This window comes from Oreochromis niloticus, linkage group LG11 (genome assembly GCF_001858045.2).
Source record: "Oreochromis niloticus isolate F11D_XX linkage group LG11, O_niloticus_UMD_NMBU, whole genome shotgun sequence".
Taxonomy (NCBI): Eukaryota; Metazoa; Chordata; class Actinopteri; order Cichliformes; family Cichlidae; genus Oreochromis; species Oreochromis niloticus.
Genome location: NC_031976.2, coordinates 2985014 through 3012986, shown reverse-complemented (window position 1 = coordinate 3012986; position 27973 = coordinate 2985014). Strand labels below are relative to the sequence as shown.

Sequence of the window (27973 nt, the reverse complement as noted above, 5' to 3'; positions counted from 1 at the left end):
TGTAGATCAATATTTGAGTAGCTGCAACAGAGGTGTGTTTGTGGAGCTCCCTATCTCTGTGGGGCAGCCTGTTATAGTGTCAGGTTTGGAGGATGGGAGTTGAGGGTGTGTGTAAGCCCAGGATGACCTGACAGCTTAGATATTTAATAACTGTCTTAACCTGGCCTTCCAGCGGATGTGCTGCAGAGTTATGAATATGGCTGCACTTTCAACCTTACACCCCAGCGGGGCTTGAAAGGAAAAAACATGAAAGAACAGAGAGGATTCGGCTTTTACACTCTTCACCTCTATCATACTGCTGGTAATAGTCAGTCTCTCCACTGGTCAAATGTAATCTCAACCCACACATACCTGAGGGTAAGGTTGCTCAGGGTCCCAGAAGGGTTAGTCAAAAGGGTTAGCTTTTTTGATATAGTGTTTTAACTTATTTTTTGGGGAAAATAAGTTTTCTTCTACCTCACGAATATCTGCCTTTAAATTCTTTGTTTAGGTATTTAATGTTACCATTTTTAAAGCTGGCAGCAGAAGCATTCATCCATCCATCCATAGCTTGGGCTGCTCCAAGACGAGGATGTATCTGCAGTAATATCAGGAAGATATATTATTCAGTATTTACTGTTTGATTTATAAGAGACTAAATACGGTGAACCATAATCTGTGTAGATGATAGATGTAGTCACCATCACGGCATTCATTGGATTATGGTTAGGGGAGTAATTTAGTCTTGACTCTTGCGGTTTGGCACGTGGACACACACAAACAAACATATACATATACACAAAGCATGAGAAAGAGAGAGAGAAACACAAGAGTTTTTGCAGTACTAGGGTCCTAGCTGTTCTAAATAAAACAGTCCCGTTTTTCCTGGACCAGAAAGGACCTTAGGTGGACACTACGCAGAGTAGTAATAGTCCACAATGAGACTGTGTTGGATTATCTGACACTTCCCTGTTGTACATATTACACAGACGTCTTATGTGATAAACATTGTGTGTTGTGATTCATATTTGGCAGAGGTATTTAAAATAAAATCCTTCTTTTCGTGGCTCAAGAGTTGGGAGTTCGCCTTGTAATCGGAAGGTTGCCGGTTCGAGCCCCGGCTCGGACAGTCTCGGTCGTTGTGTCCTTGGGCAAGACACTTCACCCGTTGCCTACTGGTGGTGGTCAGAGGGCCCGGTGGCGCCAGTGTCCGGCAGCCTCGCCTCTGTCAGTGCGCCCCAGGGTGGCTGTGGCTACAACGTAGCTTGCCATCACCAGTGTGTGAATGTGTGTGTGAATGGGTGAATGACTGGATATGTAAAGCGCTTTGGGGTCCTTAGGGACTAGAAAGCGCTATATAAATACAGGCCATTTACCATTTACCATTTCTTAACAACTGTCAAATTGGTGTAGTAGCACTTTCAAAATCAAATATAGATTTATAGACACACACACACATTCTCTGGTTATATATTATTATAGTAATACAGTATTGGCATATCTAATGTCTTCTCAGTCTTTAGTAAATGTACTCTCTTTTTGCTTTCACACCATGTTTTTTTCCAGGCACTCCACTCAGCAGCAAACCAACAAAGTCATCACCAGCACAAGCCAACTCATCAAACAGCTCTCTGATATAATCAGTGGCTCTTCACGGGTATTTTATGCTCCCTTTCCTCCCTCATTGAATATTAGTTTGAAGAATAAACAGTAGATTAAACAACATTTGAGCTAATTGAATTGAATTCTGTTTTGTTGCACAGCAAGACCGTCTGCGACTGACCAGACTAAAGACTGAGCTCTCTGAGTCTGTGCAGCGATATGGGGATCTCCAGAAGGTATTTGCATGTTGAATGCACTCATTTGACACCTGAAATCGATGCTATGGTGATTTAATTTTACTGAAAAGAGAACTAAAGAGATGCTGTTCCACAGATACAAAGTCACATTTGTGCTACTTGTTGTGAGAGTCCTTGACCCTGTCTCTTCATATGCTCCTCTTTCAGAAAATTGCAGAACGCTCAAGGGCCCTGCTCCCTCCAGCACAGAAAGACAAGAAGAAGGTGAGCTGATACAGAGAGCAAAATCCTCCTTTTGTTTCACTGTCATTCATAACAAAGTAGGATGATGAGATGGCATTTCTCCGCTCAGCTGCATTCTCACAAGGGCTCCTTTGAAGCTCAGTCTGGTCTCTTCCACTCTGTTATAATACAGTGGACTCCATTCATCACATCCCACTCTTGTGTGCTGTGAAATTTCTTTCATCTGATTCTAATTTTGTCACTGGTGACAGTTTATTTTCACCATGTGGCCCAGTGAGAGCCAAGAGATGGGAGCTTGTGTTGAAGATATTAAAGTCACTCCTCATAGCCTGCCCGTGCACAGTTCCTTATCCCTGATTACTGAAACCAGCCCATATGAAGTTAAATGCATTGAATATTCTTTGTACATGAGATGGCTGCATGTGCACAAGTAATAAAACAGCAAATTTATCAAGGTGAATTTTTGCATGTGCTTCAGGTTTGCTTCAGCACTTGCTGTAGAAACACTATTACCAAGCATAAAATATAAATATTTAACCAAAACGGTGGTGTTTTAAAGGGAACCTGTTATAATCATTTTAGATGCTCGTTGCTCAGATTTATTTAACAGCCCTCCCCAGACAGAAACTCTTTGTTCACCCTTCAGACTTCGTACCACAAACGAGGGCAAAGCGAAGAGCTCAACTGTGATTTGCACCAGTTTTAACCTTCAAATATGTGATCGTCCCCCCCCCCCCCCCCCCCCCCAGTTATGCCAATTTTAGAAATTCTTCCTAATGTTTTCTCACATTTGAAAGCTGGTGAATCGAAACAGCCCATTAAAATATTCATAATAGTAAAACTACTAACATGTTAAACATTATGTAATTTTACACTGCAAATATATATTTAATAATAAAATATTTGTCAGATCTCCTCTCATTTCTAATGGTAGTTTATTGTGCTTTATGTGTGTTTTTAGCTCTCAGCTTGTTAACTGACATGAGAGGAATACTACATTGGAAGCTCAACACAGCCAAGCTTTATTTGCATTAGCTGGATTGACAAAACCTAAAACCCCAGTCAGAGGTAACAGGTATCATGACAGCATTTATTGGTTTTCATGGTTAAGTCGGGCTTTGTGCTTCAGACTCTGTTCACGCTCACATAAAAAGGGGCGGATCACGTGCCATGTGACTCTTCTTCTGCATAAAAAGATACCTATAAGTGCCGCCTACTCCTGACATAATGTACAACGGTGATAAAAAGCTATGAAGAACATTAGAAAAATAACAGTAAAATGTAACACACTGGCATCACAGGCTTAAAGGACTTATCAGGGTGTACACTACCTCTTGGCCCAGCGGCTGGACTTGCCCCTTCATGACCATGAATTGGATAAGCAAAAGAAAATAAAATTCAACATTGCTGCAAAAAACACAAGTATTTAATGCTGCAGAAAATCATTAATTTGGGGATTTAGTGCGAAGAACAGAAAATAAATATTTAAATTCCAGTTAATTATTTAAACACTGAGTTATTTCTAAGGTGACAGCCACACATCAGAGCTGTGACACCTTAGACTGGATGCATTTAAACAGTAATGCATACCATGCCATTCGCTGATAAAGGAGATGTGGAAATAGTTTATTTTGTCACCGATCAAAGTGAAATTCATTTTATTGGTTGAAGAGGTATTCTTGGTGTGTGTTGTATTCTGTTAACTGCAGCAGTATAAAACAGAGTTTGAACCAAATTTAAAAACATTTTTACCTTTTCTGCATCATCAGTGGAGTTCATGTGGATTTAAGTGACAATGTGATGCAGTTTGCACTGCTGTCACTTTACAGCTGGATGTGACATTAGTAAGGTAACAACACATTAATACAACAGCAAATCTATACTGCACTCAAAGATGTAAATAAAGAATCAGAGGAATCACTTTTAGCCAATTTCAAACCAAAAGTCAAGTTTTCAGCATAAGTTACCATGGTGATTTAGCCAGGTAATAAGAGAGAAATGTTTGTGGCCCAAAAAACTCTGACTTTAAGCTTGACGTAGCACACTTAACCCATTAATCTTTCTTCATTGTACAACCCTCAGTACTGCAAGGGAGATCACCATGGTTGGATCAACATTCAAAATAAGGAAAGCAACTTTTCTTTTTGAAATCTGTCTTTGATCTAAAAATATCATCAAATCAGTTCCATTGTTTCCCTGGACGATATATCCAACAGTTTTTAGAGAGAATTAAATTTCCATATTTTTTGTGTACTTTGCTAAGCTAGCTGGCTGATGTTATTGTTTAGGTCAGGGGTCGGCAACTCGCGGCTCCGGAGCCGCATGCGGCTCTTTAGTCTTTATTTTGCGGCTCCGGGTGGTTTGGGAAAATAAATTAGAAGTATTTAGCTGAAGTGTATTTTATTTGTGTTTAGTTCTTTTTTTAACTTGTAGTTCTAAATTGGAAGATTATTGTGATTTTGAAATATAAAAATAAAAATATATCTTATTATTTTTTCATCGCTCAAAATAAGCGTCACACTCGCTGAAGCCGGTATACCCGCCGAAACACCGTGCATTTATCGAGACTTTCGACCCCAGGTAGGCCAATTATGGATCTTCGGATCCACATTATGTCAGCAGCTCCACCGTGAACTATGTTAAAAACAAACACCGCTCACGCCTCGCAGATGACAGCTTACAGTCCTGCGTAAAGATGAAAGCCCCGATTTGCAGACGCTGTGCGCAGAGGTTCGGGACCATAAGTCTTATTGTAAACATATCACGGCAGACCCGACGATGTTTGCATGAACACGCTTTTCAGCATTTCTTTATTGACCACTTTTCACACACGGTTGCTGTACGCATACAGCCGGCTGTAGCGTCTCAGCTCACAGCCCGACAACACAACAGCAGAGAGAGCACAGACTTTAAGGCGGCGAGGCGTGATTGCGGGTGCCGCTCAGGTGCGTCCGACTCCCATGCAGCGGCACTGCAGACCACGCCCCGCCACATACATTAACCAGGTAAAATACATATTTAGGCAGAATTTTGCAAATATCTATTTTTCATCTTTTAGCAGCATAGAGCTTTTTTTCCAATTATTTTTTAAAAGTCAGGTCAAGGCTCCAAAAGCCCAGAGGCGATATAAGGGAGGCGGCTTATAACAGTTTTTGATTGCTACATGGATCATTTTAGTTCAGCTGGGTGTCTTTCCTTTTGTTATATTTCTTTAAGAGTTCAAAATGTGTTATTTACATAAATAAAATGTAGTTTTCTCTGTAGCACTTCATGGATTACATACGCAGCACACCTTAGTTTCTCTGTGGATTCTTTTAAAAAGCAGTTAAAAACTTTTCTGTTCAAACAAGCCTTTTGTTGATCTACGTATTTTATATTCTTTACATTATTTACATTTGATCTTTTACATTGTGTATAATGTCTATTGATTGTATTCATCCATCCATCCATCCATCCATGGATGGATGATTGTATTGTTTATTTTAATATTTGTGTACAGCGCTTTGTGACTGCCTGTCTGTGAAAAGCGCTTAATAAATAAACTTTACTTACTTACTTTAGTTGTTCACACAAAGCATAAAGGTAAAAAAAAACAATATATACATTGTTATCTTCATTTTAGATTTCAAAAAGTATTTGCGGCTCCTAGTGTTTTCTTTTCCGTGGAAACCGGGTGTTAAAGGTTGCTGACCCCTGGTTTAGGTTCTAGACATCTTTGAGTTTCTTTTAGGTTTTACTGGAATTCTAGTGTTGACCCTGAGATAGGCTGGCGACCTATTCAGGGTGTACCTCACCCCTCGTAATATAGACTGAAAAAGAAAGCTGCAAAAAAAATAATCTTTTACACTAAGTGGATAAATGATACTATACAATTGATTGCATGCTCAATCATCCAGGTAAGACACTTGAATGAGTAACTAAACATTTCTCCCACTGAAAACAGTACATCTAGATGAACAGAATCAACATTTTGGGAGCTTAGTTGTTGGGACATTAATTTCTGATATAGCCTAGCGTTAGCATTTAGCTTCTTGTAATTTTCCATTTTATGAAAGTACAAGCTTCAAATTTTACAAATTTGTACAAGTTTGTAAAATTAGTGTGAGCATTATCTTGTAAAGTAAAGTAAGTTAAAAAAATCTTTTGTTGTGAATATTTTTCTACTGCTGCAAATTGTTTGGGTAACTGGGGGGAAAGTACAATGACATGTAGGTGTATCATGTATATCATGTATAGCTAAGAGGAAGCAGCTTTCTTTCTCACTCAATATCCACCAGGGTGTTTGAAGGTCTCAAACATGCTTTTCTGTTAAGCTGAAAGGAGAACGACTTGCAGTTTGAACTGGTTGAACAGTATTCTGCAAAGAACCATTGTTACTACACACACCCTCTAAAAAGCCATCTTATTTTTTTGCCCAAACAGAGAGATGACTCACGTGTATTAATGTTTTATGCCTCCCTGAAGGCCTATAACTAAGGTCTATTATACTGCAAGCTTTAGAGATAAAGGGCTATGGAGGCGGCAAACTGTATAATACATTACACAACTTCAACTACATTCAATGCATAGCAGGAAGCTCTCTAATCAGTGCATATATTATGGAAGAACAAACTGGTCAAATATCATTTTATGTAACCACCAACAATATTCTGACTTCTCTGCTGTACATGAAGTAGAAGAAGTTAGTAGACAGGAAGTGATGAGAGCTACCCTGACGTTTGGAACGTCATCCATATACATGCAGAAAAGCACTTCTCAAACCAATGCAATTGTTATTGACTGTTTCCCACACACATATTCAAATGAACATCATCATAGATGACCGGAATCAACAGCAGGGAGCTGTGTGAACTTTTCTACCAGTGTGTGAACTTGTGCAATAATGTTTCAGAATGATTGTCTTGAGAGTCCCTTTCCATCCGTGTAATGTACTAATATATTCCGGAGTGTTATGTATGTATGTGGAGGAGTGAACACCCAGAGTGTGCTAAGGAATGGTGAGTCACAACATGGCCAGTAGACAGAGTGCTGTGACTAAGCCTGAGTTGGTTCCTGTGCTCTGACCCACACTGGTCCCTCTACCATGAATTAGCTGTGCACTCAACCACACAAAGGTGAAACACATTAGCAATGCAAAAGAGTAAGCAGGCCTCTCTCCATGTCTCTTCTCTTCCCTTATGCTTTTGCTTGCACATGAAACAAAATGTGTGCATGTACCACATGTAGCCTCAACATTCACGATCATCTCCACTAACACAAAGTATATACTGATAATGGCTACACCACGTGCTTGTAACAGAAATGTTAACAAATTTGTTACCAAAACAAATTCATGGTTTTAACCAGAAGGTCAATCTGAAAAAACATTAAAAATGGCTACAACTGTTACTCTGATCAAGTCTGACAACTATCAACTATAACAGAAGAGACTTTTGTGATTTATATACATATATATGTTGTAGTATTTGTATTTGTAGTATTTCTATTATTATTAAAGTCCTTTAGTCAATAGACCTCTCTGCATTGTTATTAATCTCTGGCTCTCTTCCAAAGCATGTCTTTATCCTGTCTCCCTTCTCCCGCCCCAACCGGTCACAGCAGATTGCCCCGCCCCTCCCTGAGCCTGGTTCTGCCGGAGGTTTCTTCCTGTTAAAAGGGAGTTTTTCCTTCCCACTGTCGCTAAAGTGCTTGCTCGTAGGGACTGTTGGGATTTTCTCTGTATGTATTACTGTAGGGTCTGCCTTACAATATGAGGTGCCCTGAGGCGACTGTTGTTGTGATTTGGCGCTGTATAAATAAAATTGAATTGAATTGAATTGAATAAACCTTTGATGCAAAACACTGCTTATACAGTTTCTGTGATGTACACAAAGAGCAAAATGCAAACTTGAAATTCAAACTACAGAAAAAACCTGCACTGATGCATTTGTAGCTGCTGATTTAAGAACAGGAAAACTAGGGAGCCAAAAAAAAAAAGCTCACAAATGTACAGCTGGAGGTTTGCTAAAAGAAATCTATTTAAAGGTTAGCTTAAAGTAGGTTATATAATAAATAGGTACATAAACATAACATTAATTAATCAATTTTTAGTTGTCAGTGCATTTATATTTATGTAGCACTAAATCACAATAACAATCACTTTAAGGTGTTTTATATTGTTATATTGTACTGCAATAATAGAGAGAAAACGCCAGCAATCTCACTTCCCTCTATGAGCAAGCACTTGCTGACAGTGGGAAGAAAAACTCCCTTTTAACAGAAAGAAACCTCCAGCAGAACCAGGTTCAGGAAGAGCAGCTGCTGACAGTGGTTGGGGGCGATGGAGAGTAATAATGTTTAGCTAAATATAATTAATTTTTGCTTAAAAAATATCAAATGACATAACAATTTTGAAGCAATAAGATCATTTAGCAAAAAGTGAATGAAGCCAAGACAGGATAAATAGAAATTACATTATAATAATAGAAATGCAAAAAATTTAAGAGGCTATGTTAATGGTGCTAATTACACATTTGAAATGTGTAAAATGATTAGTCAATATATATTTTCACTGCTGTTGTTATTTTTAATTCTGACACATATCACTAAAAAACCATCAAGCTCAGAGCTGGATTGTCCATGAATTTTAAGATGAGAGATGAAAGACAGCAGTAACTGGTAGCTGCTGTGATAATAAGATGCTGCTACTTAATCAAAAACCTGAGCACTTGTATTCCCAGGCAACAGACAAAGTAACTGCTCACTGTCTGAATTTTTGATGTTATAGCTATACCTTTTAAATCTAATCAAAGCAAATGTCTTTGCTCTCACAGAGTCCTCAGACTCCATCCAGTGAGCAGATAGAGGAGGGTCCACTGTTTGGAGCAGGCTCAGAGGGAGGAGGTCAGGCTTTCCTGTCTGAGATCAGTGAGGAGGACGTGGAGGTGCTCCGTCAGAGAGAGGAGGCCTTGCTTCAGATTGAGGTAAGAACAGTGACATATCATCAGCTCAGCTGAATTCATCAGACACAGAGCTTGCATAGTTTTCCTACTCAAACACCTACAGAATTCCAATCAGCTGATGGTCAGTGAACAGCTCCACAGAAGCTGCTGGAGAGTAGAAGCCTTCCTTAACTATAACTGCACCACACGGCATCAAAAAAGAAAAGAAAAATGGCGTGTGCAGTTTCCACAGTTAGTATAGGTTGTGCTTGTAATCACCACAGATGTGGTCCTGTGTACACATACGGAGACTACTGCAGCCATCGTCTATTGCATCTTTCAGCAACTTTTTGCAGGCTGCCTGACTGTAAAGAGTTGTTTGTTGCACCGAAACTCTGCATTTTGTTGAGCTTATGAAAGAAAAAAAAAGAACCCAGCTCAGCAGATCTGCACTGACACTCAGCTCCCCAGGTTTCTAAAATATTATACAGCAGTGGACAAAAATACAGGGAACCAATATGTGAAATGTAGGAGAGGTTATTTGTTCTTAAAGCAGATCTCAGAGTGTTTTAAATTAACTGTTGTAATATAAGCTTACTAATGCTTTGGCTGGAGTCAGAAGAAAATAGTGTGGTCATATTTCTCGGTATTGTGTACATACACTGTAAAAATAAATTATCCAAACCAAAAATAAATTAGTCTTGCTAATGAGCATTGTGTGCAGTGTGTGTATCATTGCCTGATAGATTTTATCTGATTAATCTGTGTTATGGAACTTTACTGTTATCCAAAAGTGAGCATCAGTGAGACAGTCTGTTGCACTGATTCACTGACGCTCTTTCGTTACAACTAGCACACACTGCTGTGTATTTGGATTTATTCTCACATATGCCCTCACTGCCAATAGTCCCTTACAAATCCATTCCCCTGTGTTGTATGAGCTTCCCTTGTTTTAGGAAGTGCCTGGGCCTTATTTAAAAAATGAAAGTAATTGCCAATATAATAGAAGCAATAATGAGTCACTGTAGTGTCCAGTAATGGTTCTTTCACTTTCCGTGGTCAAGATTATCCAGCAAATGCCAGAATGCCAACTGAAGGGAGAAAATACAGAATTTAAGTAATCCATGGTTTTTTATCTTCAAATAATTTTCACGCTGCTATTAAAAATAATCCATGTATATAAAATTGTTTGTACATACAGTTTGAGCCTCTGAAAATGGGGTACAATGTATTCAAATGACTGTAATTGAAACGTTTTGTTAAACCCACTGAATTAAAGCTGAAAGTCTGCAGTCACATCAATCATATCTTAGCTGTTTGCACACTACAAGAGTGGATTTTAAATCAGAGGTAAAAAGTAAAAAGTGTCATTGTCCAGGAATGTGTGAAACTAATAGTAAGCCTCTTTACTTATACTCCTAGGATTACTAAACTACTTGCACCGCAATGACAACTCATTTCTGCGTGCAGAAGTTATATGCAGTAAAAATAAAATATGCTGGCCATTTACTTTTAAAACAGCCGCATACCTGAAATACCACAGCTGAAGAAAACACTCTCCAAAAAAACGATGAAGAAAAACAAATTAGGCATTTGTTTTCTTCAAATACTGCCTCCCAGGAGGCCAACACATGCCAAGTTAGTAACTAGAAACTCAAACAGGCTTCGTCTTCGTCTCCCACCTCCAAAAGCTTATTAGTATTTTGTCACAGTACCCCCATGCTGCTGCAGGATATTGAATGCTGCCCAATTACTAAGGTGCTTATAGCCTTGTTTGTTCCTTTACCTAGGTAAAATGTGTATGGAATCATAATGCTTCTCAGCTAAGAAAAGTCAGCCACGCTGTTGCCAACATCCTTATCAATAATTGGGAAGATGCCCTTTCACGTGAGTGCTTATCCTGATCCTTTAGGTGCCTGCTTGGAGGAACCCAGGTTAAAGAAATCAGGCTAAGACTATCATTAAAAAAGACTAGAAAATTAACGAAGAGATTGAAAATGATAGCAACAGACAATGGCCCTAATACAGGAAGCAGGTTTACCTCACAAATCTGGTTTTCTGTTCAAGAAAGCAAGTGAACTTCCACTCTGAGTCAGTTACCACAGTAACAGACTGTGAACTAAACCTGCTCACTGGCAGGTATTCTTCAACAAACTCTAAGTTTCTCTCTGACTCCTCCCCTACTGCTGCCCATGAAACAGCTGAGTGCCACTCGAATTAATCTTCTCATTCATAAAATTGCTGTGATAGCACATAAGGAGCGAATTAATCTCGAGATTTTCACATTTTCAGATGACTCCTATGAGAGGTAATAAACCAAGGGACCAGGTTCCCCAGGATAGGGATACGGAGGCCACAACCTGGAGACAACCAGGCCTGGGGAAGGACCTCCAGGGTAGGGCTGGGCGATATATCGAGTTTTTAAAAAATATCGATATATTTTTATACAAGATATAAGATGTGACAATATCCTTTATATCGATATAGTCTATGTTACGTTATAATTATACTTGTGGAGCCACAAGTTTGCCTCTCTTTCGTCCACTTTTGTCTTTACGCAACGTTACTCGACCTCGCCTCTCCTTCACTGAACACAACTCCCCCTCCTCCCCCATCGCTTCACCTGCAGGCAGCGACAAGATGGACACGGCAAATCTCCGTTAATGAGTTACTGCGCATCGCCCCGTGCGTGGGGTTGGCCGCGAACTGATTTTATGTGATACACAGCGCTCAGCAATCTGTCAAAAAATGTTTTAGTTCAACTTTGGTAAGCTACGGAGCTGCACCGCTTGATGGATTGTCGGAGCATTACGGCTACCGAGGAGCCTCGCGGAGTAATACGTACTGTGCTTCAACGTAATATTACCGTATTGTGTGTGTATAAGGACCATAAATGGCACCTGTTCGGAGACATGGTTACGAAGCGGATTTCAAACTCCAGGCTGTCAGTCACGCAGTAGAAGTTGCTCAGCGTCTTTTAGTTTACATTTTGACTGCACAATTGTGAGCTCTTTGTTATGCACAAAACAACATAGTTTTATTTTATTTATGGAGCATCATTATTTAATAAATGCTCATAATTTATTTTTGAGTAGTTTTTTTCATGTACATCTATGCTGTATGTTAATAAAAGTGCCTGTGTGGCATCTGGGACACAGCTTTGACTAAGAACTCTCTTTTTGTTCTTACTTTATGGCTTTAAAAAAATATCGAGATATATATCTTATATCGCCATCCAGCTAAAAAATATTGAGATGTGAATTTGGGGTCATATCGCCCAGCCCTACTCCAGGGGGAGCACCTGGTGTCCTTAGCTCCTGGGGCATGGCCAGACACAAGATGATGAGGAGACTTTTCTCCTGTAGGCCCACCGCCTCTAGGAAGCACCACAGAGGTTGAATGCAATGTGTGTCAGGTGACGGTCAAGAATGGAGGCCCTTGTGGTTATCAAGGATTGCTATTGGGACATGAAATGTCAACTCTCTGTTGTCTGAATTGACTGTCCATTTTTTTGGTTGCTGCATTAAGGTGATTGGTGCCTGTTGTGGTGGTAATCCACAGATGGTCAACACTGGAGGTGAAGAGAGCCATGAAGATGGAGTCCTTTCAGGCTTGGATAGACTGTGGGAGGCAGCTGAGGGGTACCTGCAGGTCAAGTAGAACATGTATAGTGCAGGAGGAATGCTGCTGATTTCAACTGAGGATATAGTCGAGCGTTACAAGGAAATCTTTGAGGACCTCTTTAATCCCACTGACACGTCTTCTGTAGAGGAAGCAGATTCTTTAAACATTTAAGGTTACCATCCCAGAGCCTAATAAAGGAGACAGGGAAATCACTGCAGTTTTTCAGCAGATCAAAGTGAAGTTAATTTTGATTGAACAGGTATTCTTGGTATGTGTCCCGTATTCTAGTCGCTAGCCTAATAGTATGTTCAGCTGCTATACTGTATTAATACATACAAAGCCTCACTATTTGGATAATTGACCACTGTAACCACTTAACATTGACCAGATCTTTTGGGAGACTAAAACAAAATCCATCCCTAATCCATATACAGCTGTGATAAGGATTGGGTATTATTTTAGTTAAATATTCAGATTCTCAGAAACTAGCTTTTCTTAAAAGCTTTTCTATTTAGATATTCCTAACAAGTGAGAGCCTACAAAAAGGGATGGATAGCAACCAAACCTAAATCCTAATCCTAAATTTGATGGGTAGTGATTTTCAGCAACCACAGTTTTATGTTTGTCCTAACTTAACCACACTAAGACTCATGATGTTGCTTTCTGGTCCTGAATAGGAATGGGAATCAAGAACTGGTTCTTGTTGAGAACCGGTTCCCAGCAATTTGATGCCCTGGAATTGTTAGTCGCCTTGCCTTATTGGTTCCACTTGAACTTGCACTACCATCAGCTGGTTTCAGGTCATGTGTCAAAAGAGTAAAACAGTGATGTGGTCTGCACTAGGGATAAGGACAGTAATTTATTTTTTTTATTTTTACAAGAGTGAGATGGTAAAGCTGAGTTGATGCTGACCCAGTCTGATCATCAACAGGTAAAAAAGGCAGCGATGAGCAGTCAGGCTGTCAGCATCCGTTTCTAAAGTAAAATCACTGTGATGAGCGCTTTGAAGTCTCTGTGTTGGTTTTCATCTTTGCCTTGTGCTGTCAGCTTTGTGTTCGTACCTAAATACTAAGAGAAAGATCACATGTGTGTTGTCATTAGGATAGGGTTTTCTGTTGGTGTCTGGGAGTGGTACTTATAAGACAATATGTTTCGTATGTAATGTAACGAGTAGCGTAACGAATTGCTTTCCCTGGCAAGTAATTAGGTAATGTATGGCATTATTTTCAAGTAACCTTTTCTTTGTAATATGTGTAATACTCTATTTCTTTGTGTAATGAGTACAACACTGATCACAGCAAAAGGGGGGAATACCTACATCATGCTTAAGCAATGGTGGTGATTTTTGAAGCAGAGCCAGCAAGAACCCAATGAGAATTGATACGTGATATCAATAACAGAATCGGAATCGCTAAATTCTTGTCAATTCCCATCCTGAATGTTGTGCTACCGCCATCCACCCAGCCACCTCTGCATGATTTCCATGAATCACATTACATATGCTTCCCACACTAGAGAATTATTGCAGAAGAAAACAATACTAAACACTCACTACACCAGTTGTGATTTGTATGTTTCGACAAGAATCCTGATGTGGGGGGTTTACTGAACAATCCTCTCTGGTTGTGCACAATCTGCTGATGAAACTTTTGAAGACATATTGTAAAACTTCACGAGCCATCTCAGAAGCATATGGCTGAATGATAGAAGATAGAAGCCCGGCACATGCCGCAGCAGTCAGCTTTTAAATTGACAAGCCTTTATGTGACAGTCCAGCATCAGACGGCAGCTTGCTGTCCAGCAGTTTGAAGAATAATGATAATGTTTTAGGAGCACTTTGCAATATAATGAAGATGTATCTCTGTGCCCAGTCAGAGCTGTTTGAACTTCATCAATGTTTCAAATCAGCTAATCCCACCGCAGGAGCTGAAGCCTGAATAGGAACAAAAAAAAGCAAGCGCATCAATCTCTCTCTGCAGAGTGACACACAGTGAAAGAGCTGCCGCACGAATGACAGCTTCATTTCAGCACTGCAGCAGAGATGGGCCAGGCAGATGATTGGTGTTCAGACAGGGTTGTCTGGTCCTCGCTTTAGTTATAGCAGCATGGATAAATGTCATCGTCAGCACTTAGGCAGGTGCTGAGGGGCTTGACGCTGTTTCTTTGGGAAAAGCGATAGCATCTGACAATGTGTTTTTTCACCTCCACACCACCCTTCTCGCCTCTATCCTTTCAGTCCAAACATTCTACCCAAACATCCTTCCATACACTAAATCAGCAGTGTTTGCTGTGAGTCCCAACATGCCACTTTTTTTTTAATGGCTTTACTCCCAGAGGAGCCATGTCTGTCATCGTTATCAGCCTCTCTCTTCCTCTCTCTCTCTCTGGAAAAGGTTTGTGGTTCTGAGGTTAATTTTGCACTCCTCAGAGACTTGATGTGCCATATATGCGCACTCTGCTGAGGCCTCCTGGCTGCAGCTGTGATCCTGATGCACTGACTTGAAGCTACAGAAGTCTTCCTGTCAGCTTTGCTCTCCAAGTCCATTGGTACTTTTAATTCCTTAATATCAACCAGGTCAATGGCAGATAAAGTTAGAGCTAGGATTTGGAATATCCAAATACAAAAGGTTTTATCTGCAAAACTGTCATTTGAAAATGTCTGAAATATAACATCATCAGGTTTCCTAAAATGTTCATAGAAAATCAGCCTTAACTGGATGGCAAGGTGTGTCAAAAACTATAACAGTAAAATCTTAATCAGCTGGATGATTAATAACCAAGACAACCAGGAGATGGTGTTCATTCACATAGAAATGACTCACTTTTACAGTGACCCTGAAAACTTAACAATACACATAAAAATAAAGAAAACACAAGAAATTCAAAAACCATCTTTACTTTATCTGACAACGAAGACCTTGCGTTTAGAAAAATGCTGCGAACACCAGACAACACCGAAGGCAGGGATGAGCTGCAAAAGGCACAGGTGAGTCCAGTTCAAACAAAGCATCAAAATATAATTATACAATAATATAAAAAATATAAATGTAGTTTATAACAGAATCAAGGAACAATACATAAAGACCACACACAAATATCCATTCATCCATTCATTTTCTTCCACTTATCCAAGTCAGGCTCATTACATATATCAATCAGGTCAATTTAATTCATTTCAGCTCAATGTAATATGATCGATAAACAACTATACATCTTATGCACATGTGTGCGTGCATCAAAGTCATATAAATTGGGCAGGCAGATATACCACATCTCCTTCTTCTTGGACTACTTTTTAATTTTGAGATGTAGTTTAACTTATTGAAAGTTTGGAATTGGTTACTACTTTACAACCTCACCTGTCAAGCAAAAATCACATGTTCTGTGTTAGTTGTTTTATTACGAGTTTGTGGAGCCTATGCTTAGCCTCAGGTTAGGATCTGTCTCTGCTGATTAATTAAATGCAATCTGAATACCACACCTGGCCACGAGAAGCAGTGGGAAAAAAAGTCCACAGCAAAGTGTTTCTGTCTTATTGATGCATCCTCAGGACAATCCATCCACATAGTTACACTTCAGATATAGTGGAAAGACCCCCAGATAAATCAGTTCACCAGGCAAACAAGACTATAATGGTTGGAGCAGAAAGTGTCTGAGAGAATGTGGTTTCTTAGCAAAAGCATCTGTTATTAACCTCTACCATCAAAAGTGCATTGATTTTCCTGTCTTTATACATAGATGTTTCTAGCATGATGGCAGATCATCTAGTGTGGGTCAACAGATAAAAAGAAGATTGCTTTCTATGAAATCTGTTGCGTCTCACTGCACACATTAAATTCCTTGTAACCCTGTAAAATTGGGAATCAGAATAACACGATAACTGTCAAAGCAGGTAAACTATGGTGTTATTTCTGATATACAGTGAAAATGCCATGCAACAACAAACCACAACAAACCACATTAAATTATTACAACTAGTTCTGACATGTTGCTGAAATTGATTCAACTACTGATGAGAAAAGCCCTTTAAATGATATACAGATAGATAATATAGAAAAAAATGATATTGATATTTCATTAAATTTTTATTAAATTCTAGTAAAGTAGGTCATTACATTAAAAAAATCTAACTATTCCAATTTTTTTTAAAATTAACTGTCATAACTACATTCACCACAACTGAACAATTACATATTTAAAATAAGACTATACAGTTAAGACTGTTGTAAGGATTGGCAACTCAAACCTTGAAATAAAGTTGAAATGACATGGCACTAAAAAAGAAAATTAAAAAAATCTGATTCATGATGTATGTCCCCAAAGTCAGAAGGGCATCTTCTGTGGATGAATGGGGGAAGAATCCATCCATCCATGCATCCACAGAAATCCGTCCACAGAAAATTCCACATCAGTCTTTGTGGTGTCTTTCAATGGGTCCACCATACACAATGTGTCACCAATGAAAAGAGTATTTCTTTAAAGCTTCTTTATATATATATATATATATATATATATATATATATGTATATTAGTAATTGAATTTGCTTATCTTTCAATTAAGTACAAAATTGTACTCTACATACCTTCAAGGAATCTCACACTTCCACCAAAGTCAGTCTGCTGAATGATGAAGTTAACCTCTGTGGCCACAAGTATTAAGTTCTACCATCATCTGTTCTCTGTTTAAGCTGATTTGATCAAGTGTAGACAAGGGGTACTGATAAGTGCTGATCATGCATTAGAAACTTTTTGGGATGGGGCTAGACTATAAGTCAGAGGTAACTTTAACTGTTCTGGGTACTGAGCATACCCACAGTTATTTCCACAGCAATCTGGCCAGCCGTTACGTTAAGTGTTGGTGTGAGCCAAAATGTTAGGTGAACAGATGGACATATCTGCTGATTCCAGGCCCATCGCTTGTGTAGAAAAGCTCTTGAACAGTGACAGGAATGAATGTCATTTGTTGCCTTCATCCTTTTGTTCTGAAAAAAAAAATTATCACACAAGGGGAAGCAGATTGAGCCACAGCAGACTCCAACGTCTGTCTTTAATATTTCAGCTTGGTCTCCTTGTTGACCTTCAGGTCCTGCTGCTGGCATTCACATTGTTCAGGGATGTCTAGTCCTTGGGCTACTGCCAAAGAGGAGACATGATTTTACATTTATAAACAGTTTATTTAGTCACAGCGAAAAATAATAGAGATGTCTCTCATGGACTAAATGTTGTAAAAAGGTCATTTTTTCCCCTCTTCCTCCCCCCTTTTCTCACCAGCAGGCGTGCACGTAAATCTGCTTAACAGTTTTTCTGCTGCAGCAGTGACACTGTGTCCTGTTGCCCAATGCCTTTAGACTCGGGTGGTAGATGTGGAGAGAATTTCATATCAGCATTAAGCACACGTATCAAAGACAGTGAGAGTGGGATAGGCAGGGATGTTTTAGTGTCATAGAAAATACCAGATCCACTATTTGTCCTTCATCTAAGCTACTTGTATCTTCAATATCTTTACATAACAGTGCTTCTTACAATCCAGCTGATTACATTGTCTTATTGGCGTAACTTTTTACTCAGAAGTAAAAAGTTACGCCAGCTTTAGCTGACTGGAGAAACAAACTCATTGGGCCAAAATTCCTTTAGCCTTGTTCAAAACATCAGAATTGGAGTGAAATTTGAGACTCCATTTAAAGACGAGTGGATCCCTTTATTTTTTGACAAATAAACAACATATAGTTTTTCCTCAAGATCCATAAACAACTAATGTCATCCACACAATGTTGGTCATTTAGCAGGGACACATAAACGTATCAGTTTTGACGGTGTTTTAAATTAATTCATCAAAACTTTAAGTCCTACTAAAATTAACATCTCATAAAAATAAATCATATTTTGCATGGTTGGACCTTAACAAGGTTCCAAGTTGAGCTTCAACATGCAACAAGAAGAAATGGGAGTGAGACAAAACATTTTTTGAGCGTGGAATTTATTGAAAACAACGCCTAAACTGAAACAGGCTGTTTTACAGCGAGTCAGCCATTTTGATCAATACAGATCTTATACAGTCAAAACAAGCCACTACCAACAAAAATGCATCTGCACTGGATGAACTGGGTAATGAACAGATCCAGAAATGATATGATCCAAATGTATCTGGGTTAGTATCTGCAAGGAAATGTGCACCACGCACATTTAGACTGACTGGCATTCCTCTGAAAAATCGACTTTAATCATTAGCTAGAACACGTATTAGCAAGCTAATGCTACCAAGCTTGTGTTTGTTACGCATGCCTTGCAGATGCAATTTGCACAAATGTACAATTCCTGAAACAAATGCAAACACACTTAATAAAACTAGCTTGTCAAGCTATAACCCCAGAGTAAACACAGGCAGCGTTCTCTTTTTAATTCATCCAATCTGGCACCAGAGTGTTGCAGTTTCTTTAAAATTTTACATGCAATGGAAAAGTGCACATTTGGATTGTTGATATTTTATGCAAATATCTGAAATTCTATTACTAAACTGAGGTAATTTAGATTGTGGAATCCTATCATCCGTGTTGTAGTAATGGTAATCTAGTATGCTTTAAAAGTGCCTGCATTGTCCCCCAGTCATTCCAGGAATATTTCCTCTTATATATCTGTATTTGTTCTTTCAGGATTCTAAGCAGAGGACCAACATTACATACAGCACTGATGAAGTCTTTACTGTACTACATTTAGCAGCCTTTTTTTTAGATACACATGTTAAACTGCTAATTGATATAAATACTCCTTCAATACATAATAGCTCCTGTGAACCTCCCACATTTTGCCTCTTGTCCCAATTTTTTGAGAACCAAATTACATGTCAGATATAACATCTCAAATGTAAAAATTTATAACATAAGTTTTTTTGTTTTGCTTTTCTTGATACATGCCTATTATAATTGTTAAACTTATTTATTCAACATAAACACAAAGAACAGTAATTATTGACAGGAAATTATGTCCCACGACATATATGCAACACTGAAACACATTTAGTCTGGAATAGGAACAGACAAAAGTGAGTGACATGACAAGGAAGTGACATAATCCACTACCACTACTCTAATTTTAACCATGTTACTATATCATTTTTGATGAAATAATCATAAATCTAAATAATTGCTCACAAGCGTCTAATCTGTTGCCTTTGTGAATGGTTTAAGAATAGTGTATTTGAGCAAAGACTTGAAAATATATACTGAAATTACTAAATAGCATCTGACTATTGAAGAGTTAAGGTACTGTAGATTTTGAACGTTGTGTAAATTAACATGTTAACTCTTAACTGAAATTGAATGAATATTCAATATGAGGACTTATTTTTCAAGAATTTATTAAAAAAAAAAAAATTAAATCTATGTTTTGGGGTTCTTGAGTACTGGTGACAGGATTGTGCCAAGCATAGCACACAAAACCTAAAATATGTCACAAGTCTCATCTAAACTGATTTCTCAAATATGACAATGAGTTCATTGTAATCAAACACTCCAGGGGAGCAACTTTGTGAAGTGGTGATGATTTGCCTCATGTATATGAGGCCAGAAAAAAAAGCAAGATGTACCTGATAAAGTACACAGTGACAAAGTGTCTCTGAGTTTGTATAGTAAACAAACTGTTACTGTTACTGTTGTGAACCCTCACATCTAACATAGCTAAAGTTTCAAATAATAAGAAGTGATGCTTCTCCTAAGCCTCCACACCGAAGCACACAATCACTGCGCAGAGGACGATAAAGACACGATTTGGGTGAATTGAGGTAATATACTGGAGAAGTCTACAGGTTTCACATTAGCTATGTAAAACCAATCATAAAAGCTACATTAGCAATCAGGGCACTTCTCAGGGCCGCACGACTTCTCCTGATGTAGTGAGGGTGAAGGTAAAGAAGAGGTCTGTCTTTCTCAGCATGGAACGCTCATTTGCTGATGTTAAGGAAACAAGACTTCTGTTTTGAACCATCTTCTCTCTGTGTTGATAGGATAACTTGTCAGTAACCATCTGAATGCAAGTACTCCTCCCTCTCGCTGTATGTATCTACAGCATCTAAATTAATGTTGTTGGAACACTTACCTCTGTTGTTGTTCTCTGTGAGACTTAATCTGATAAAATGTCTGGATTTTTACATTAAAATGCTTTGTTGCTTTATCTGAGCTCATTTAAGGCCTCAAACTGATCTATCTACAGGGCTGATTGGGAGCGTGAAGTCACACCAAACTGCTCAGCTTGTGAATTGTGAGTTGGTCAGTGAGAACAAAAGGAATCAGAAATGACAAGCGTCGACAGAGAACAATGACTAATGTGCCTGCGGACAGCAGATACGTCATCGCATGTTGCCAAATCAAAACTGACATGACAGAGTCTGCTGATGTGCTCCGTAAACCGGACTACACCTGACAAACTGCAACTGACACTGTAAAACATAATAATGTAACACTGGTCTGATTGGCTCGTAGTGCTGCTATGAAAATAAGAAAATAAATTTTCTGTGGCCATCTTACAACATTAGTTTGGATAAAAAATAACAGAAGTTGTTGAAGCTTTTAATAAGAATAAATTCTCATGGTTACATGTTTTGGAAAAAGAAGTTAAAATGGTGCCTTTGACAGCGTTAGACAACATATAAAGGCTAGATGTAGCTGATCATTGTCTTTGGACAGCACATTTTAAGGCCTCAACATTAGCATTTTGGATACTGCCATGATGTTTTTTTAGACGTAAGACTTGACCATAACAAAATGGTGTTATCAAGTTTAAGTCATAGTCTATGTCCAAGAATTGTATAGCTGCAATGCACAAACGCAGGCACCTGCTGCTTCTGTGCCAGACTCTTAAATTGTAATGGGACAGTGGGCATTTTAACACAGGAGTCTTTGGAGAATGACTGTTTTTTGGATGGTGGCCGTTAGAGGAACGGCAGTTTATGGCGCAAAATAGTAGACTTCTTTATTCATAATTTTGGGTTGTTGTTCAGTAAAAACTCATGAAATACTACAATCAAATACTAGTAACTGGGTAAAATCAGAGGGGTGACATTATAGTTAAAAAACCCCCAAAATGATAGAAATGAAAAAGCAACACTTCCTTTTCTGTCCGTTCATTTCTTTTTCAACAACAGAAAGAAACAAGAATCCCAGTACAGTCAGACTGACATTGTTGGTGTTGTTAAAATGTTTTGGCTGTTGATAATGTATGAAACATCCAGTGGTCCATAATGACTATAGCATTAACATTCATAGTAGTGAGATTATGTTCTTCAACTTTAACCAAGTTCAGTAAAAAATTCAACAAAGTTAAAGTCACAGAATGTTGATCTCTTTTTCCTTGTTACCCTGACAGAAAAAAAGGAATATATGCAATGTAAACAGATTTTTTCAAAACACATTTGCCTGGTTGGCTGTGAGGTTGGAATTAAACATTATTTAGGGGGTAAGTATAGCTTCTCAGTGAAATTCAAGCTGGTTTATTTGAATATACAACCACGTTCTATACTCAAGTTATAGGTGTCCATTTGGTGTCTTCATATTTAGCACTACTCTGACAGCGCTGCACTTGAAAGTGTTGGATTTTAAAGCCTTGCATCACATTTTATCCAGGATCCAGAACAATGCATTTTGCATAATGCAAGCAAAGGCTTTTGGGTTATTTTCACAGACTGTACAGAGGTGTAAAATTGGTCAGTTCTCCCACTAAAAGTCAAATTTTGTTCTTCCTCAAAGAATATTAATATGTTGTAAAATACTAAGTATAGTATGGAACACTTATAATCACGTACAGAACTATAATCAACTGATCTTAACCAGTCCAAAAACTTTACGAATGAACTTATCCGTCACCAAGAGCACTGATCCTTAACACAGTGAATATGTTAGGTGTTGTAATTTACACTAACAGAAAATGTCACAAATAATTTCTAATAGTTGGGCCAACCTGAAACCTTTCAAGAACCATGTTATAAGTTGAATTTAGTCACATAAGTAGACAACATATGGCAACGTGTCCTCACAGTAGTTGACTGCATTCAGATCACGTTCACATTCTAGTGGAGGCGCACTTTGGCTTGGGAATGTACTGAGAGACTCCTTTCTCAGCGAGGTCTCGCTCTGATTGCTACGCTCACATTTGGCCAAAAGAAGCAAACTAAGTGGGAGAGAGCACTTCAGAGTTCCAAGTAACTTCTCTGAGCGAAAAAGGTGTGAAAACGCCTTAAATCTCCCAGATGCCTCTTCAGGGGTCGTGTCATCTATCGGCACTCCCCCCCTCGTAGCTGACTTGCATGCCTAATCGGTTGTTATTACTGATGCTGGTTCGCCTTTAAAAGGCTGACAGGAGCACTATGCTGTGCCATACTTCCCTCTGCAGGCACTAGAGGAAACCTCTCATAACTGCCCTGCAGTGAAAGATGGAAAGACATGTTTGTGTGTATAGTGCTAGCCGCTGCAAACTGCAGTCTGCATGAAACTCTTCCTGGGAGAATCAAGCCTTATCTAGCTACTTTGCTGTCATATATTGGACTATAAATCACCTTCATCTTGATAATACCTTGAAAGAATCAAACTGTGAAGAGCAATTAAATACAAAACAGAAACAGACTAGAATAATCACACAAGAGACCAACTCTGATGCTGATTTCTGTGTGGATAAATAGAACAATATCTTGGTAACACAAGCATGAAAGTATCAAAAAAGAAGAGTCCTTTTTTCTATTCTCTATCAGATGATCTGCAAGTTGCAAAGCTGTGGATTGAGCTGCAATCTCTCCCACAAGTATTCATATCAGCCGCTATCAGAAACATCTTTATGACTGGAGAAATGAGAGGCATGCAGTTCTAATGACTGAGGTGTCAATCAGATGCTGCCGGCAGGGTTGTTGTGACTGTTTTATCTTGGCCTCAAGTTTAATTGTGTTTTTGCTGCCTCGGCAGTGGCCCCAGTGTCAGATGAAACGGATGTCTGAATTGCGGTCTGACATTTTAGTTGCATGAAAATATACAGACCCTCAGAGCCTTTCGTTTGTTCAAGTATGTTCTTTTCATCAGTCATACACAATAACAAGAGCAGCAGGATTGACAGACAGTGTCAGAGGACCAGCAGAGGTGAGCTCTGGAACTGAGGATTAGTCTGATTCTTTGGCTATCATCATAAAGAATTGTGGCATGTAGCAAAAGTTCAGTGACATTTTATTGATCCCTATACAGCAAGCTCAGTTTTTGCATGTGCGCCGCAGTGGGAGGTGGGGTCAGGGTGAGCTGTAGAGCACTGCCCCATGGAGCTGGTGCAAATTTAGAGTGAATTACTCAAAAACTGGTGTCCTTTCAGTTTTCCTTGACTTTGATGAATAACATTGTGTACAGACGGAAAATGTGTCATAGAAAGAAAATTCAGCTGAACCGGCACAAATGCTAATGCACTAGGGCTCTCTAAGATGTCATTATAGAAGAGCAAACAAAATGCCCTCTAAGGTGCCCACACAAAGGAGAAAACATACAGTAGTTTATATGGTTGTCTTAGGTCTGGGTCAGTCAGAATGGAGGGCTCTGTAGAAAGCCCCTATATATGATGGAATGCAGTGTCCTCGTATGTCCACTCGTAGGTGGAAAATAATATCTCCATAACCTCTGAAAAGTAAGAAAGCACGATGATGTGCATTTAAATGAAGAGCTTCATTGTAACTGGATGAGCTGGATGTTTGGATGCTTAAGTAACTTCATTTTAACCATCCAAACTTCGATGCCTGAACCACCTCAGCTGGCTGCTTTCGATGTGCGGGAGTACCAAAGCTGGCTATCAGAATAACATTTTTGTTCTTGCAAGTCTTCGAAAAAAGGCAAAAAAAAAAAATCATCCTAATGAACCATGAAAAACTTTACACAAGCCCTCTGAGGGCGTAAACTTCCACCAAGGCAGACCAGTCTCTGGGCAGTATTTACTTTAATGGGAACAGGCGTTTTGTCAATTTTCGACCAATTAATCATTAAGCTGACCTTGAAGACCAAGTTTAAAGGGATCGTCGACATGACCCCACTCAACACCCCTACAAAGTTTCATCAGAATTCATTCAAAACTTGTCAAGTCATCATGTTTATAGACAGAATAACACAAACACAAAGGCTGAGTTGTTAAACTGTTATAGTTTTCAAGCTATTCTAGTGAGTTATCTCAATGTATATTTTGCTTTTGGACCAAATAGACTGAACTTTAAGCCAAATAGTGTATTATCATTTTTATTTTGTCAAGATTACCGGTGTCAAAGAATACTTAAGTTCCCTGCTCCTTCAGGTCTACACAGGAGCTAAAGCAGAACTCAAAGAAACACTGATATACTTTGCTTGTATGATAAGAAACCCTCCTGTGGTAAACCTGTTACTGGAAACATAATAGTCAAATCCACAGGCCTGGTTCCAGCCTGATGCCAGAATCCAGTGGCTTCTGGATTGCTCATGAGTAGAATTTAAAGCCCATGAAATATGGAAAAGGGCACAGTGTTGGCTCCAAGCCTGGCCACCCACTCAGCCCTCAGGCAGGGGTCAACTGCCCCCACCCACCCACGGTCGCCCCAACCCACCTGGGTGTGTATGTGTGTGTGTGTGTGTCCCTGTCTGTCTATGCCTATTCGTAACACAGTGTTTGCTAAATTGGTTACACACTGTTCTGTCATTATGATAAAATGAGCCCTGATTGCCCAATGCTTTGCCAGGTAAAATACATTTGTTATTCTATTACAGGGTGATGGACAGGGTTGCCTCAAGATAAATGCAAAAAGTCTTTAGCATCACAAGCTTTGCCAGGGGCCATTTTTGCTCCATTCAAATGGTTTTTGCCAAGTGGCAGAATGGCTGCCAGTTTCCACAGCAAACTCCGCCACCTGTGATGGATGGCCCAGTGGGTTAGGCTACACAAACGCAGCTGTGATTGCACGGTGCCATAATGGAGGAAAAGGGGGGGACCTGCAAGCATGAGATAGACAGAGGTTTTATAAGCTTTCATATTGCTTTGAGCTGAAACATTGAGAGCAGATTCAAAGCTCTGAGACTGTGGAGAATTAGCTGCGGTCAACCATAGCTGCACCAGTTTGCTCTGTGCCTTGAGAGTGGAATAATTGAACAAAAACTTTGAACTGCGTTTTTTTACTTTTCGACAAGCCAAGCACAAAACATTTAGGATTAGACACAAATCCACTGTCAATTAAAGGGACAGGGAAATTGAATTAGAATTGCATTTTCTATAGAAAATCTTCATAGCTGCACAACTATGAGCAAAACATTTAAGGATGACAAAAAGCCACTACAGTTTCCTTTGATTTTTTTGTTGACATAATATCAGTCAAAACTGGCTTCAATTGATCTCTGTCCATCTGAAACCATGAACCATCCTTTCTACTATTTCTTTGATTGATCGGGATTGATCAGGGGGATAAAGAATATGCAAATCCCACCTTTTCACTTTAGAGTCTTTTTTTTTATTAGATAAAAATCCAAAAAACAAAAAAATAAAAATGTAGTGAAATGAAATAATGTTATGTTATTCTGTTACGTTACATATTCTGTTTATGTAATTAAGCCTGACTGCCTGCTCACATATGCAAGATTACTTTGAGCATTATTCAATATTGATAATACTTTGCATTTAGTTTAACCTCAAGTAATAAAGATGATAACTTCTAATAAGACCAAACAGTGTAAATATGGAAAGTAATATTATTAATTAATAAATAATAATAACATTACTTTTCAAGCTATAATCTTTAGTTTTCCTATGTTTAAAATAGCACGTTGTCACTCATGGACTGATATGTACGGAGGACTAACATGAGCATTTACTGTGATTTCTCCATAGAGAGACATGCTGGATGTCAGTCAAATCATGAAGGATCTGGCCAGCATGGTTCATGAACAAGGAGATGCAATAGGTAAGATGCTGCCCCGTCTTGTTGTGTATACCTTGAATTTTTACACTGCTGACTCTAATTTATTACAGATAACCTTTTGTGGGCTCATTTTAATATGATGTGCTTGACTAATGCCCTAAGCTTGAACGTTCTGCTGGGCAAAACAAACTTTAACCTCCACCTCCCTGCCATGCTGACAAATTTTCTGATGAGAAGCAAAAAGATGTGGGTTTAAAAAAACACAACAGTGCAGAGTGTTTGAGAAAATCCATTTAGACACCCTGATATCTATAAACAGCTCTCCACTCCCTGCAGTGATGTAGACTTGGCAAAAAGAATGAAACTTAGCACACAGATATAGGGCAGATATAAAGGCTTTTCTGCTGGGTCACAAATGTGCCATCAGCTATGTCTGGCTCCCTCATGAGCATTCACTGGAGAATTAGCTTTTACTTGGTGTCAGCTATATGGGAAAAAGGGACATACCTGAAAAATGTAGGTGTGATTTTGGCTTTAGATCAAATCTAACTTGAAGTGAAAGGCAGATGACTTTCCAAATTAAGGTTACTGTGTTGAGCCGTGGTCTGTGTAGCACAGGGCTGGGTATCGTCACTGATTTCTATAGCTGGTTTAATTCTGATTCACAAGGTCTGGATTTGATTTGATTCAATTTGGAGTCATTTAGAAATATTATAATTGATAATTTATCAGTACATGTCCATATTTTTATATTTGTGTATAAAAACAAAGCTTGTGAGACTTCATCAGAGGTTTAAGCATCACAGCAGATGCCTTTGTGTCAAAGTAACTGAGGATGAAACACAGAAAAACATGAAGGAGATTTTCCTGGCCTGGCTTTTTATAGTGGATAACCTTTAAAATATTCTGCAGTAGATCAAAAACTGAAGAAAACCATGAATAAACTCATGAACATTACCTGATGCTGCTGAATGGAAGCAGAGCAAAGTTACAGAGGATTTTTTAGAGACACAGCTAAGCATTTTGAAATTTGGCATCATTTATAAACATGTTAATTTCTTCTGTATTAAACAGAAGAAATTAGGCTTTCTTGTCAGAGGTCATTTTTGAAAACAAAAAAAGCAGCGGCTGACTGCTGAGTAATGGAGGGAGCTGTGCAGAAAGTGCGATTTTAATCGTGGTGGAAGCCAAACAGCCAAAGTAAGAGGGAATTTATTTCTGAGTTTTTCAACCATGAAGCGTAGTTTCATCTTCTTTTGCTGGTGGTTCAGTGAACGCCCGACAGCATTAACAATCCGCGCTTTGTGTTTACATCTTTCTGTGGAATCCATTTACCTGCTCTTTAATCGTTTGCTGTTTTAGCTGTTTGGCGGTTGTTGAAAACGTTTTGTGAGCTTTAACCCAGGATCCAGGTGTTTCTAGCAAAACACATTTATATTTAAAAATCGATTCAGCATTTAATGAATCGATATCACATTATTCAAACTAAAATCGATTTGAATCTATGTTTTAAACCCACCCCT

General features: G+C 38.8%; 1 protein-coding gene across 3 annotated transcripts in view; it reads left to right on the top strand.

Annotated features, from left to right (window-relative positions):
- Positions 1-27973, top strand: part of tsnare1 (T-SNARE Domain Containing 1) — a 213404-nt gene that overhangs the window by 110045 nt on the left and 75386 nt on the right. For all 3 annotated transcript variants that reach the window (XM_013268380.3, XM_025911723.1, XM_005472380.4), the window contains exons 5-9: positions 1546-1636; positions 1743-1817; positions 1986-2042; positions 8834-8983; positions 26420-26492. In XM_013268380.3, the coding sequence (XP_013123834.1) occupies positions 1546-1636; positions 1743-1817; positions 1986-2042; positions 8834-8983; positions 26420-26492 (446 nt within the window). The remainder of the gene's footprint in view (positions 1-1545; positions 1637-1742; positions 1818-1985; positions 2043-8833; positions 8984-26419; positions 26493-27973) is intronic.